At 33.5% G+C, this 13,444-nt stretch overlaps 1 protein-coding gene across 1 annotated transcript; it reads right to left on the bottom strand.

Annotated features, from left to right (window-relative positions):
* Positions 1 to 858: 858 nt before the first annotated feature.
* On the bottom strand, positions 859 to 12,600 carry LOC132277983 (histone-lysine N-methyltransferase ASHR3). Its single transcript, XM_059779819.1, has 11 exons — positions 11,541 to 12,600; positions 10,142 to 10,288; positions 8,854 to 9,018; positions 8,243 to 8,269; positions 7,893 to 8,010; positions 7,603 to 7,696; positions 6,797 to 6,890; positions 6,585 to 6,663; positions 4,768 to 4,939; positions 3,385 to 3,465; positions 859 to 1,536 (listed from the first exon to the last, which is right to left on the bottom strand). The coding sequence occupies exons 1-11, from the start codon at positions 11,922 to 11,924 to the stop codon at positions 1,347 to 1,349; spliced, it is 1,551 nt and encodes a 516-aa protein (XP_059635802.1). The 5' UTR covers positions 11,925 to 12,600; the 3' UTR covers positions 859 to 1,346.
* Between the last annotated feature and the right edge of the window lie 844 nt (positions 12,601 to 13,444).

Below are 13,444 nucleotides of genomic sequence, written 5' to 3'. Positions count from 1 at the left end.
AGATTGTTATCTTTTAAGCTTTCACAGAGTAGAGAGGCTAGAGATATTGCAGCTGCTTGGCCCTCCCAACCACTGTTTACGTGTAATTTTTGCTTCTCAGTAGCTCTGTAAACTGCTGAGGATGTTTCTGTTGGTTGTGCTCATTGGGCTGTTGCCTTTTTGTGCTGCTGTCCTCCTTTTTGTACACTTCTTTTGTGTTCAATGAATTTATTTACCCAAAAAAATAAAAAATAAAAAAGTCTACCTCTCAGCAAACCAGGTCATGAACTCTGTGATGTTAATGGTTAGGTGCCATTGCGGTGCTAAAAATTGTCGAGTGTGAAGTGAAAATGCTCAATGGCAGCTCTCAGAGTGATGCAAGATTGAGACCTTCCCAGTCCTTGGTGTTCATCTGGTTCCGGATCCAGACCAATGCTCATATTTTGGACCTCGTGTAGGGAAGTGTTGGACTTTATTTTGGACCTAACTCGTATTTGGGTTGGACAATGTCTATAGGCTTCTTCTTTTATGTTTGTTTGGGCCTAACGTCCTATTGGGCCATTCCAGTGTATATTCTTCCTTCTATCAATATATTTGCTTTACCCTTTTAAAAAACAAACACTCACGTTACTAAATTTACTAGAATTCAACTGATGAACCACCACGTAATCAAGCCAATTCCATAAAAATAAAATATCTCATACATGGATGATTAATTTAAAACATTAAATACTAAGGATCCTATCGTATATTTTAAAATATACATTTCTAACATACTAAATTAACATGTTACTAATTAGCGTTGATATGATAATTGTGTTCTGAAACGTGTATTTTCAAATACCACGACGATGAATTTTACATCCATACTGCAACTGTAATGCATAGTAACTAACCACACTGTAACATACAAACTGTTTCAACCATTTTTTTTTCCCCGAAATTCAAGTTTCAAACAATTTTGGAGACTAACAATTCCCAGAAATAACAGAAAACAACAGTATATAACAAATAAGATATATGAAAGCAGCATTATGAGTTTTAACGTCTAGAATGCTTCAAGATGACACTTACCTGAAGCAAAAAAAAAAAAAAAAAAAAAAACCAATTATAGATTTGAGGACAGAGAGTTAGCTTCAATGGCCAAGCTATACCGTAAGTACATCAAGCGTTACAAAATAGTAAAGCTCGCCATCCCTTCATATATGCTAAAAAAGCTTTAAAACAAAACCCAACACCCAGTATAAACTCACTCGCATTCTTATACAACAAAATATTTAATGAAAATTACATCTTTGATGAATGTTGTAAATCAGTATAATGAGAATTAATACAACAAAAGCCCAATGAGATTGTATTCTCTTTCTTCATTTCTCTTTATTGTATCTTCCTATTGGAGTAATATACATCACTGTTGCTAATGAAGCAGTGGTTGTTCTCTTACGTTTTGAACCCCAGCAGAGTTCCACCTTACCAATCTTTCTCTTGGTCCCAAGATAACCTTGACAATTTGTAGCACCGCAATGGCACCTAACCTCAGGCCCGAATTGCACAAATCTAAAAAGTCAAAGATCGCATAACTCTTAGCCTCCATCTAAACATACATTTCTCATTCATGTTTGATAACTCCAACTAAAAAATTCCAAAATGGTTTGTCTTAAACTCATTTCTCCTTGCACTTATTTTGCTGAACAAAAGTATTAACAAATACAAAAAAAACAGTTGGCATGAGAAAATTAACTTTGACCAAGCCCAGAACCTTAATAGGAAAATTATAAATGGGAAACATGAGGGTTAGGGGGAAGATATATTCAACATTTAAATAGTACTGAAAAGCAATCCATGTTAAATAGATCAATGTGTGTGGTTCATTAACTACAGATGAAGGGCAAATAGAGTTTGGAATGATGAAAATTTTCTTGCAGGCCAGTTAAAAGCTTTTGACACTTCTCACTGATTACAGCTAGCCTCTATAAACCACAGTAAGCTGTTACTAGTTACTTTAAAAGCTTCAAATATCGTTTCTCTAAACTGTTGCAAAGACTAGGACATTAAACTAGAGGATCAGATTGGTACATCAAAGGAAAACCCTACTTTAGTCAGATAATTCAGAAGTTGATGAAAAAGGAAACCAGGACCATATCTTGGAGTCCCTGGCAAGCCTAAATCTGACGTATTGGCAAACCCCAAATGCAGATTTTAGGGAGGGATTCCTCTCTCCAGCTAGTGTAAGCAATTAGATGCAGCAAAGCAATATGAAAAATATGTTTCCGTCACCATCATGGGTGACATAAATCCTTACCTCAGCTTACCAAAAAGGCAGCAAAAGCACTAGTAAGGTAGACCTGTGATGTTCCCATAGAAGAGAAGTACAAGATGTCTAACAATCCTAGCAAACCTTGGCACAAAAGGGGAAGTGTTTAAAGAAAAGGAGGGATTTGGGCAGGAGTGCAAGTGTGCAATTTAACTCTGCCAATCATACCTCCAGAATAAATCATCATCCTCACATTTATCCCATATGAACGAGATCGCCCACATCAATTCCCCGTTTCCATTCTTTTCTATCATGAGCTATTTCACCTATTAGATTTAAATTTTTAAAATCATTTATTATTACTTCATTCCATGTTAATTTTTGTCATCCTCGCTGTCTATAACCATCTAACCAAGCCACTCTTCCTTTTCCAATTAGCATATCTGCATGTCTACATTAAATATGTCCGTGCCACCCTTGTCTACTTTCTCCAATTTTCTCACTAGTAGGCGACACTCCTAATTTCTCACGTAAGTATGTCTTAATAAACCTCATCTCAGATTGATAAATTTACTTGACCATGTCACCTAAGGCTACTTTCTCGAATTTTCTCACTAATAGGCAACACTCCTAATTTCTCACCAAAGTATGTATTAGGAAACCTCATCTCAGATTGTTACATTTAATCGGTTGGCTCACTTTGCTGTCTATCTCTCCTTGCCCATATTCTTTTTGCTGGACTTGAATCTCTCTTATTAGTTATTTCTTTGTTGTATATTTCAAACACAATGGAGGGTTCACACTATTTTTTCTTTTCAAAATACAAGCAAGGTTAGCATTATCCACTCAATCTATTACTTCTCTCATTAGTTATTCTCTTTTTCTTTCCGCTTCTGTTTTCAAATAAACCCCGAGGTATTTTATAAACAAAATTTATTGATTCATGTAATCAGTGGATAGTCCAAATAAATAATTCAACGACAATTTATATTTGATTCATATTAGTTATTCTCTTCTTTTATTTCCTGGGTAGATAATCCAATAAATAAACGTATGATTGTGGACCGCAGTAGTACCATGCAAGCTAACAGCTGATAAAAACATAGAAACAAGAAAATGTAAGGGAAAGCTTCAAATCATATTCAACATACCGATAATCGTATGTTAATGGTTCTCCAACTTTAATAGATCTAGCAGCAAAGACGCCAACACGTGTCTCCCCCTCAACTTGCCTTTTTGAAAAACATAAAATAAATAAAAACAATAAAAAGGAAAAAATCAGAATGAATGAAATCCAAAGCAACTGAATTCGGCTATCATCAGCAGTCACTCAAGCCTATTTCAGCTACATGCACAAGACTCCATACAAATTGTTGCCAAGAAAATCTGAATGCAAGCACGTCCATTGCTTAAATATATATATTGAAAGCATACGCAGTAAAACAATAATCTATTCCCAGAATCCATGTGGTGAAATGCAAGTTACGAAAAAAAAACTCCAAATTCCAAAGCAGTTCAACTCTAACTAACAACTGGTCCACCAACAAATTGATTCAAAACCCCGTACAGATGTGTGCGCAACAAATTAGATATGATTGAACAGAACGATAATTCCTCATTCCAAAATTTAGCAAACAGGGGTTAAGTTTCCTAGTGACCCTAAAATTTTGGAATCACTCATCCAGGCATCCTGGCAGTATTATGAAACTAAGCGCACTGAAAGCAAAAGACCATAACCCTTCCAGAAGACGATTTAATCCAAACTTACAACTATAATGAGAACGTAAATGGACCAGACCTACCCCGCTTTGGAAGGACTTCCATATCTCAAAGACCATTCTAATTTCCAAAGGATGACTTAGTCTAGCACTAGCCTGAAAAAATAAAATTGAGGATACAAAAGAAGCAGATGTAGTGCATTCTCAAAGAACAGCAATAATACATATATCTAATAAAAGTTCCATGGAAGATGGTAGGGATCAAACCCTACAAGGGACATGCATGGGGGCTGGGGGAAGCCAGCCTATGTGTACTGGTACCAAAAAGGAAACAAAAATAAAATAAATAAAATGTTAGACCTATACTAGAAGCCTCCAGCCATAAAGAACAGCGAACAGTCTAAATTGATAAATTGTGAACACCAAATACATAACATTCGTTGATAAATTGATAATATATGGGTCAAAAAATGAACTGCAACTTCTTAAAATTCTTGAATGAAAGAAAAAGAGGTGCTAAAATTTGCCATTGTAACAACTTCCCACTTTAGTTCAACAGGGATTAAAACTATGAATTGAAAATCATGACATCTGGTTGTTGGAGAAATTCTATAGCCCCACCATGTCTAAAGAAGAACACTAAATAGTCTAATTTGAAAAACAATGGATAAAGGAGTTTATGGACAATGGTAAACATGGTCCATCATATGAATTCATTTGTAACATTAAACCAAATTCCAGCTCTTGAAGGAAATTGCAACTTAATAAAATTCCTGAACATAAAGAAACAGAAGTACAGAAGCTGATCGTACTAACCATTTTTCCAGTTTACAGTTAGGATCACAGCTATGATTTAAAAAACGTGAAGAATTTCCTTTAAAAGTTGCATCAATGGTGAAGTCTTTTCGAATTTCACACATGTAAAAGTTCTCAACACCTTTGTATTTCATGTCCCACAGCCTTTGTTCACACAAAGCATCATTAATAACTGCACCATAAAGAAGCAATTACAATATATTAGAGTCAACAAGCACAAAAAGTAAACAGAATATGAACTGTGATAACAATGACGTTTCATTTAGAGGAAAAGTTCACCTCCCTCGAGTATAAGAAGTCAAGAGAACCATAGTATGCCAGATATTTAAGTTATATATACAAATCAAAATTGTAGGAAAAAAAAAATGTGAATCTGAGCATTGCATTGGCAATGCTGACTTCACAGAAAAATCCAGCGATGCTGAAGAAGGCTTAACACATTCCCAGGATTTTCAATATATTAACTAACAGAAAATCTTTAGAAGATGAAACTACTCTGTAGCCTATACTCATCGATACCTTACACATTACTTTGCCAAGAATATAGAAACACAAGTATGGTTATAGATTAACTATGCACCAATGCCAGTAATAAACACAATAGCAAATGTTAAAAAAGAACCAATACTATAGATTGGTTCATCCAGAGCCTGGTTTTGGATACCCTTAATCATAAAAAATTAAAAAAGAAAGAAAGAAAATAATACTCCATCTGCCCACAAAAAATGTCCCTTTTTGGGAATCTAACTTTTTAAGAGTGTAGTTTTTAAATTTTTTTTTTTATCATAGTGGTAGGGAATGAATTTCCAAATATACCCTTCTATGGTGGGTTCACGTGCTTATATAACTTCAAGGCAAGGAGGGTAAATTAGAAATATTAAAAAAATATACATTGGACTTTGAATTGGGACAATTATTTTGGGACAGCCACAAATGGAAAGGTCCACTTTTTATGGGACGGAGGGAGCACTTCTTTAGGAATTTGCTATAGAGCAGCCGTCAAGCCCATGAAAGGCAAGATAAAATTAATGACAACAGCAACACTAATTCTTTGGTATAATAATAGTGGTGAATAATGCTTCGAAAGCAAGATTCAAAACACATATTAAAATGTAATAAAAAATATAAATTAAATATATTATGTAATAGTTTAATCATTTTTTATTTAAAAAATATATTTTTTAATATATACAATATTATATAATAGCGTAAATTATTTTTGTACTCATGTATTAAGTACTTTTAGGATTTGTTGAATTTAAATTGAATATTGTATTTTATTATCATGAATTAGTTATTTTTAATACTTGTGAAATAATTGAATTGCATACATTGTCCATGTTTTAAAGCTTTCTGGTACTACTACAGAAATAAAAAAATTTCAAAACTATTGTGTATATGTTACTAAACACTCTCATTGTTTTCTACTTTCAAAATTGTGGTAAATAAACGTCATTTCTGCTTTCTACTTTCATTCAGAAAAGCAACATCATGTTTCTACTTTCTAGAGACTGCAAAAACAAAAAACAAAAATTTTACTAAATGCACCCTAAATTAGGAAGCCTTGAAAAATAAAAATATCCATCAACTAACATTTTCATCAACATAGGCACACAAAAGAACAGATTAATCTTACACAAACCAAAAAGACATGAACTGACTATCAAAAACCAATAACACAGGTATCTGCAGCAATGCATAAATAACCAAGCAACAAAATGCATAGAAACTAAAAGAACAGTAGCCTCATTAGATGGTAAAAGGATACAATTATAGTAAGTTCCAATACATTTTAAAATATAAGTATGGCAAACTACCTTCCCCAATATACTCAATGACAAAATCGCCTTTCTTAATCGATTCAGCTGCCTCTACTCCCCAACCACAAAATTCAGTCTGAAAGGAATATAAAAATACATTTGACAGAAAACATAAATCAAGACAGGCCACTGATTTCAGGAAAAACTTAGATTGTACAACCCACAAAAGTACACAAAAATTAAAGAGCCTCTGCTGCAAAAAATTTCACCTTCACAATTTTGATCTTTTTCTCTTTTCGAAACGGTCTGTTTGTGCACATTTCCGAGCAACGACAAGCCTTTGAACAACTTATACATTGAACCCTACAACACCAGACAATTGAATTATAAACGTTTCAGATAAAATATCAAGAACACATAAGTTGAAACATAATCTGTCATTCATTAACGTCCATCTTACTCCCTCTCATTACATGAGAGACATTACACGGGAGAAGAGGCATTTCAGGGGAATGCCACTTGTAATAGTTAAACAATCTGATGGTTGTTAACACATAAAAAGTTAGAATAAGAGACTTCTGAAGTTTCCACTACTTTTTAAAGAGTAACAGTATGCAAATGAAGACAAGAAATCCTGAGAATGAAAGACACAATTAAGGAACTAATAATAGGTACTGACATTCTCGAATTTAGTTCCATAAGAGAACAAAATTTGGCAAGCTAACTGGACAGAATCTTCAGAGGATAAAACTTAATTATTACAAGGGAGCCTGTAAGCTGCAACTACTCTTAGAATTCACAAGTGACTAAGTATGAAATGCTTATAGTTTTACAAGTAAAAATTATCAAGAAACCAGATAGCAGTCATTTTTTCTTATTTATTTTAACAAAGGAAAAAAATTTAGATGATCAATATAAAAAAATAATGCCTGCACATGTAATCTTCAAGTGACGAAGTATGAAATGCTTATGGTTCGAGAAGTAAAAATCATCAAGAAACCAGATAGCAGTCATTTTTTCTTATTTATTTTAACGAAGGAAAAAAAATTAGATGATCGATATAAAAAAATAATACCTGCACATGCAATCTTCAGAACATATAGAACTGCAATTCGTGCACCCAATGCCGAAATCATCATCATCACGCTTTTTCTTGACAAGGTACACATCTAATTTAGTTAAGGCAGTGTTATAGTAAAGTACAACACTTGCAACTTCTTAAGCAAATAAACCCGTCCACAAACAGAAGAACATGTATTACCACCACCTTTACAACTTAAGTGCTAGTATATCATCTGATCATTGAAAGCAATGAACATATTTAACTACATAATTTAAAACTAAAAGACAAAACGCATAGGATACTGCGTCTTATGTGCACATATGGAGGTGGTTCCACTTTATTCTCCATCATGTCTTTCCAACTTGAGTCAATCTTGAACTCCTCCTCAATGTATGGCAGAGGCAAGCAACCAAAAATTTCCTAAAATTTGAGGGGTGAAAAGTTAGTCTGTGCAGTATTGTGATGAGTGAATAAATAAAACATCTGAGCTTAAGTTTGCATAGAATGAGTATATTTCTTCAGTCTCTCTAAAATGAATGATAGCATCCAGAACATTGAACAAAAATATATGAATAAAAGAATTAGTGAATGCTAGTTCCATAAAATTTAAGTAAAGCATTGTGTATGATTTATTACTGTTAAAGGCTCTGACCTCTATGTTGTTCATCGAAACTGCATGCTGCTCATTCAACAAGATATGTCAGTCCTGTCAGCCAGCCTAATCAATAAAAAATAATAATGAAATAATAGACCTCAACAAGAAATAATAAAAATTAGATGTTCAAAAGCAATTCGTTCATTTTATCTAGACCTCAATGAAATAAGTTCATCCTGTACCATAATCCAATTGGTCAGACATTAATAGTACTTTAATACATCATTGTCAAATTAAGAAGGTTATAGAGACACCACAAAGAAAATATGCCGAAACAAATGAAGAGATCTGATAGGAATAACTGCAGGCAACCCGTTCAAATAGCACAAAGTAAATAAAACATCAACTCTCAAAATTATTTCAAGAACTTGATTAAATGACACCAATTCTATTCCCCATCATTTAACATCCTTTCTCACAACATATTCCTAAATCAAAGAGAAATTATTTCCAGTAAAAAGCTTCGAAAAACCATGTTTAACAACGACAACAAGACAATATCCATAAATAATAAGTAAAAATTAGTAAAACTAAAAATGACTGAAGAAATTTCAAAATTATAAACATTAATAAGAAAGCCATGCTGATGAAAGAAGGAAGAAATTGACCTCCTTCTCCAGCCGCCAATCAGAAGGATGCCTCCAACAAACAGCATGTCCAGCTTTATTACTTAAATGGATCACGTGTTCTGGAAATGCTGCACATTTATTGTGTGATGCTATTGTGCATCGCGCACACCGCCAGTGGTGTATTTTTTTGCATATGAAGCATTCCTGTTCGAGGAAAGAAGTCATATACAGAAGCCACACAGCAAGTAATAACACAACACCATGCTATTTGAACAAAAAAATTAACATTTAAAATATAACAGTGAAATATCACAACCACCAAGAAAAGGAAGTACAGCAAGCCATACATAGTATCAGAAAAAATAATATTCAGAAAAGAAGAATCAATAAGCAAATAGGAATTGGGAAGGAATATAAGTAGCAAGAGATCCAGCCAGAACTAACAGATTAAGTTACTTTCTTTTCTACATAGTTCAGATCAGATAAGTATTTCTCAGGAGCTTTAAATGCCAGTAACTTAAGCCCAAGGGGTTTGCTCAAGTGGATAAGAACTTGGCCCTGGTGCCTCATGAAGCATTAGGTCTAAGGTTAGAATCCTCTTGGGTGCAAACAATTCCTTGAGGGGGGGAGGGGGTGTGAGTACCAACTAGGAAAACAAAAAGCCAGTAAGTTACTTGAGAATCCTTAAATCAAGAAAAACAAATAAAGGAATAGCTTGAAAATGAAATGATTTGTCAAGAAAGAATTCAACTTTTGCTCAGTTTAAAAAGTCATTACAAAATGAGAATCTTTACTGAATCCAACAGTAATAATGGTTGCATCTGAGTATGCTCAATGACCAGTCATAAACAGAGACATGTTCAACAACCAAAACCAGCAGATTGTAAATTGTAAGACGATTTGTATAAGAGTGTCTGCTAAATATCAAGGCACAAAATTCAATAATAGCATCTCCAAATAGACGTGAAGCAAGCTTGTTTCAATGTTTCCCATGTATAACTCAACATATATCTTAACTCTGCATAGAAGAATACAATCCTAACACATTACAAGGATGTAGATAATTAAGCAACTAAAAGTAAAACAAATATTCAATTAAATTGAATGGTATTAAAACTTTGTACTTTCAATGTCGGTCAAATGGCAGTGAGAATCATTACCATTTTTTACTTTGTTTTTATTCCCTTCAATCATAGTTGTGTTTTGTGTTTTCACTTTGTATACGCCACGTGAACATAAGCTTTTAGACCATACTCTTAACAGACAACTTTATTCACTAAAAGAAATAAGAATAAATAAAGCTAGAACCAGAGAGAGAGAAGGTTACATGTTGAGGGCACTTGAATTTTCCTGAAGCAAAAAATCCAAGCTTTTCTCTTGCGCATTTTAAGTGATAAACTCCTTGACAATCACGAACGCGGCACAAGGCCTCCTCCCCAGGGTAGATTAAACTCTGACATACACGACATTCGATCTGAGATGAATTATAAAATATATATATACAAGTCAGCCCTGCAATTTTAGCTCAAATAATACATAAAAATGAATTATCAATCAAAGCATCAAATATGATAGTAATTTTAAAGAAGTGATGTTAATGAAAAACATGGAAGATTTTCTCGGTTTTTTTAGTATGTCTCGCCTTGAAACCAAAACTTTTGGGAAAGAGTGAACTTTTGAGAAAAAGAAAATAATACACAAACTAATTTAATTTACTACCCACCAATGAAACAAATGAAGAATTAATTGGTATACATATCATTCTTCCATCTCAAGTACTTTTCATGCCATGTTCCATGTTAAGTCAGTGAAAAGTCACTTTACGTGAAACACCATTTTTATAAACTAATTAGCAGTTATAGGGAAGACGGCTTCATATTTGCATAAATTTGTCACCAATTAATTCAACTAATTTGTGACGAATGCATAAGCTGATGTCTTGAGTTCATAAATGCTGTATGCAAAGAAGTCCAAAACTGAAATGTCTAGAAATATTAATGAACATCCACACACTGCAATCCATCATATTTTGAACTTCCCCAATAAATGCATATTTGAAGATAGATTAGCCTATTGATTATATAATTATAAAATAATTTGGCCTGCATAAATAGTAAAAAGGTAATAATTGGCCATGAAACTTTTTGAATGTCAAATTCATTATCCAAATGCTTGCACAAATACTAAGTAATTTGATGTGTAATAATTACCATAACTAACTTAAACAGAAAGAATAGAACCAAGGACAGTGTAAAAAAATGTCTGAGTTACAATTACAATGGTACAATTTCATCGTTCTGTGGTTTCACAGTTACTAACCAAATTTCCGATTTAAACAACAATAATTTTTCACCTGGCCCGTCAGAACTATTCTTTTAGATTTTTACAGACAACTCATATATTATTATTTATTATACGCTAAGACAAAAGTCTTATCCATTTGTAGATGGAGTTTCAATAGCAGCTTGGTATACCATATATGAAAATGCCTTAAACATGAACGAAATTCCAATTTCTCACATTGAGCATTACTCCATTTAAGGTAAGACGTGTATATGAAAAACCCAATCCTGATATTCTTTCATATATCAACCAAACTTGAAATGCACCTTCCTCAAAGATATGTCCCCATTTACACATCTTTAATTTGAAAATGCGAAAGCAATAAAATCTGAACAATAAAATCTGAAATTATTCAATAGGGATTTAGACGAATCAATATTTACCAGTTTTGGTGCGCCGACTAGGAAGGGAAGGAAACATTTCTGTGATGGAGTTCCCAACTCGACCTTCTTCTCAACCCAAGCCTTCACATAACCATCCAAACTCTTCATTCCAGTAAACTTCTTGCCCCGCTCCAACAACCCTCTACGTCGCCTAAAAACCCTAATTCCATTTCTATCACAAGTTTCCCCTTTGGGCACATCCGGAGATCGCAGCCCCTGGTTCGAATCGCAACACCCATTCTCATCTATACCTAGGGTTTTAACTAAGTTAGGGTACGGGTACAAGGAACTACTCGAATCGCATTGATCAGAGACCGATTTAAGGTTAGGGCAATTAGAGAGTGTTAAAGAAGGTAAGTTGAGCAGATTTCCCAAGTCAGGCATGGTCGTTTAGACCTACAAGTTCTTAGGGTTAGTAGCAAATTTGGTGAAAATTAGATTCAATTCTAGATAGAGAAAGAAGAGAGATGGAGAGATCTAAAGACTTCGAACTAGGGCATTTTCGATTGTACAGAGTAAGAAGTAGAGAGAGAGACTATAAAGATCCGAGTTCGGACAGTTTCGTTCACTTGTAGAGGAAGTGAAAGGGAGATCTGAAAACGTGTTATAGGGGTGTTTGGGCGGGAAAGATGAAATTTGTAGTTGCAGGTGGGAATGTGAAATTACTGAAGCATCCTTTCAGATTGATCTTTGGTCAAAAATGCTCGTGTGAAATGGAGGAGTGTGAACTTTGCTTTTTGTTTGGGCTGCAGTCTGCAGACCTACTTGGTCCATCTTATAGATGTCTAGGCCCTAACTTGTTTGAGGTGGGACTAATAAATGGGCTGAATATTTACATGGGCTTCGTTGTCCCATGCCCAAATACGAATACCATCAGTGCTAAATTTTCTCTGCGTCTTTCTACCCAGCTCTCTCTCTCTCTCTTTTTTTTTTTTTTTTTTCATTCTTAACACCTGAAATTCTGCGCAATTTGGTATAGAATTATAATCCTCTACCTGTCAAATATATATATTTATATATATATTTTCTCAAACAGACAATGGGAAGTGAAGTGTGTTATATAATGTTAATTTATTCTTTAACACCCGAAATTCTGCGCAAATTGGTAATTACCTCTTCGACTGATGGTGACTCTACAGCAGACCATTAGAAAATGGGACCCAACAGATGTGGACTATGACAGAGCAAACAAAAAATATATTCTACTCCGTAAATTAGACGGCTAATGTTTGAATAGTAGTCACTTGTGTTCTATAAACTCTCTTTCAGCATTCTAGGTTGAGTCTACTGCAATTATCAACACTTAAATACCATTTTCAATTTTAAATTTGTTGTTTTAAATAACTGGCTATGATAGGAGATTGACTAAATTTGAGTCGAGGTATAGTAATAAATGTTTAACTTTTGTCGAGTTCAAACTTTTACTTATTTGGTAATTATTGTCAAGTAAATCTATTAATTTTAACTTAGGTTGAGTCTTCTAATCATTGTCTTTTTTAGTCCAGGTAAGGTAATAAATATGTTGCTATATTAGAGCATCTCTGAGTGTGTGTGTGTATATATATATATATATTTTTGTGTAAGTCATAATAAATTTACACAAAAATTTTAAATTATTTATTTTTAATTCCAACGATTGTTTTATATTTTTTATATAATTATAAAAATTTTACAAACCTACCTAATATATGGTTGATTAGTTAATAGAATGAGAATGGGAAAGGAAATATGTTGATATAATTGTGTAAAAAGGTTGTGTAAAATACACAACAATTTTACACATTAGTAACGTGTTAAGATAAGTGTATCTTAACAGACTATTGGAGATAAAAAAATAAAAAAATTACACATCTGTATATTTTACACAAGAGAAAATTTTAACAGATTGATGGAGATGATCTTAC

This window comes from Cornus florida, unplaced genomic scaffold (assembly GCF_030987335.1).
Source record: "Cornus florida cultivar Cherokee Brave unplaced genomic scaffold, ASM3098733v1 CherokeeBrave_3.0.0_Hap2_Chr10, whole genome shotgun sequence".
Classification (NCBI taxonomy): domain Eukaryota; kingdom Viridiplantae; phylum Streptophyta; class Magnoliopsida; order Cornales; family Cornaceae; genus Cornus; species Cornus florida.
This window is presented reverse-complemented; position numbering and strand designations above follow the sequence as displayed.